This window comes from Cariama cristata, unplaced genomic scaffold (genome assembly GCF_000690535.1).
Source record: "Cariama cristata isolate BGI_N322 unplaced genomic scaffold, ASM69053v1 scaffold40679, whole genome shotgun sequence".
NCBI lineage: Eukaryota > Metazoa > Chordata > Aves > Cariamiformes > Cariamidae > Cariama > Cariama cristata.
In genome coordinates this window covers 1-251 of record NW_009637059.1, presented here as the reverse complement: position 1 = coordinate 251, position 251 = coordinate 1, and the positions used below count along the sequence as shown (strand labels likewise).

Here is a 251-nt window from a genome sequence, read left to right as displayed (position 1 = left end):
CTCGTGTTTTCCTACAAAAGCCGCCATTCGCTGTCTCCGATGCTGTGGTACTGAACCAGAGTGTTCCGCAGTTTCGTAGCCAGGGGTGCTGAATTTGGCAGGGGATCCATTTGCTTTCCTCCTGCGTTGAGGTTTGTACGACACAGACACACACATCATAATAAGACACCACACGAGGGACGTCAACAACAGCACGACTCACTTAAATCCACGCACTTTGAACAGAAAGCAGAAACTACCACCACCAGCAG

At 50.2% G+C, this 251-nt stretch overlaps 1 protein-coding gene across 1 annotated transcript in view; it reads right to left on the bottom strand.

Moving 5' to 3' along the window:
* Positions 1-113, bottom strand: part of STARD4 (StAR-related lipid transfer (START) domain containing 4) — a 5,789-nt gene extending 5,676 nt beyond the window's left edge. The window contains exon 1 of the mRNA XM_009708144.1: positions 16-113. Within this exon, the coding sequence (XP_009706446.1) occupies positions 16-110 (95 nt within the window). The 5' untranslated portion in view covers positions 111-113. The remainder of the gene's footprint in view (positions 1-15) is intronic.
* Positions 114-251: the final 138 nt, after the last annotated feature.